The sequence below is a fragment of the Cariama cristata genome, unplaced genomic scaffold (genome assembly GCF_000690535.1).
Source record: "Cariama cristata isolate BGI_N322 unplaced genomic scaffold, ASM69053v1 scaffold16908, whole genome shotgun sequence".
NCBI lineage: Eukaryota > Metazoa > Chordata > Aves > Cariamiformes > Cariamidae > Cariama > Cariama cristata.
This window is the reverse complement of record NW_009629563.1, coordinates 16,147-17,705: the sequence shown is the minus strand read 5'-3', so window position 1 is coordinate 17,705 and position 1,559 is coordinate 16,147. Positions and strand designations below refer to the sequence as shown.

Genomic DNA, 1,559 nt, shown 5'->3' with positions numbered 1-1,559 from the left:
AGCGCAAACCTGGTGCCAGCCAGCCTTTAACTGCTTCCTTTCAGGTATAAGGAAAAGAGCTGGGCATTTCAGCCAAGGGGTAAGGCTGGTTATGGCTTTTGTCCCGAGAGCCTCAGCCACAAAAGGTGAAGCCCAGCTCCAGGGATGCCCCTGTTCCCTCTCAGAGACAGAGCTGGAACCTTGGTTTTCCAGGTTCAATTTCTCACATTTGTCTCCTGTGTGCCTTGTGGGTATTAGACAACCAGGAGTTTGTATTTGTACCAGTTCTGTGGCCTCACGCATTGCCATCTACATCTGGGTTGCCAATTACTCTCTAAAGAGAGCACAGTTTCCCTTTTCCCTTTAGCACCCTGCATAAACTTTCAGACTGAAAGTGCAGCACTGCCTTTACGTTAGCAGAACAGGGTCAGGAACATGGAAATCACCTGGAGAAGTAAGTGCATGACCACAGCTCTGGTCATTACACCTGGTTACAGCCTGGAATGTGGATAATTTTCTGGAAAATGGGAATTTGGAGATCAGGGATGTGATAAATGCAGTGTTGCTCCTATGCAGTTTCTGATCCCTCCGAGAGGATCGCACAGTGATGGACGGTTGGCCGGTGACTCCAGTGGGCCACTCTGTGGGAAAGGGTCTTTGCAGGATAGGAACCGTAGGTGGTCAGTGCTTTGGGTCTGGTGCAGTCTCTGACCACTTGTGTATACTAGTCAGCAGCAGCAGGGCACCCGTCTTTTACTACAGAAGATGAACAAAAATTTATGTAAGTTACATTATCTGCCATCACATTGCCAATCCAATTAGTGTGTTACTATCAGGACAGGAGGCACAAACCCATAAACTTCTCAAATGTTTTTATGCAAAAAGTATTCGGGATTCCTGCCCTGGTGAAAACCTCTGCTTTGCCCCGTATTAAAATTTGGTTTATTTTATAAGAAACTAAAGACTACAATGGCCTTGAAGTTGTATTTGTGGGTTTTGTAGTGGTTAGGTAGTTCTCCGAAGAGGATACTGGAAAGTAAGAGACTTGCTGATGTCATTTTTATTTCACCACCAGTACCCGAAAAAAAAAAAGCTGAGAGAGATGTTGGTGGCCCTATATAAGGTGCACCTCACCTCCTGCAGAGCACATCAAGAATCACAGCAAAGGTAAGGCTTGCAGCCTTTGTGCCTCTCTCACTTTGCCTTGCCCACTCTCCCTGACGCTAACGCTGCTCTCTCTCATCAGTGCCGAGTGCTGTAGCTGCAACCTGCTGGGACGGACGACTTTAGATCGTGAGCCATGGCCTCCCTGCAGACCTTGACCAAGAGCTTCTCAGGATGGGTCTTCTGCTGCTGCTGCTGCTGTCTCCCTCTTCTCCTCACCAGCCCTCTGCCTCCAAAAGGGACAGGGGTGGCTTCTACCGCCCATCATGCCTGCAGGCTCAGGAAGATCAACTTCCAGCAGCCCTACATCAGGAATCGCACCTACACCTTGGCTAAAATGGTACAGTAACCCACGTGTCCTTCATGGCAGGATCTGAGGACCTCCTCCTCTGCCAGTGCCTTGACTTCTTGTCTTC

At 48.7% G+C, this 1,559-nt stretch overlaps 1 protein-coding gene across 1 annotated transcript in view; it reads left to right on the top strand.

Annotated features, from left to right (window-relative positions):
• Positions 1-1,125: 1,125 nt before the first annotated feature.
• The window catches only part of IL22 (interleukin 22), a 2,292-nt gene continuing 1,858 nt past the window's right edge, over positions 1,126-1,559 (top strand). Inside the window, exons 1-2 of the mRNA XM_009705217.1 lie at positions 1,126-1,146; positions 1,226-1,483. Of these exons, the coding sequence (XP_009703519.1) occupies positions 1,280-1,483 (204 nt within the window). The 5' untranslated portion in view covers positions 1,126-1,146; positions 1,226-1,279. The remainder of the gene's footprint in view (positions 1,147-1,225; positions 1,484-1,559) is intronic.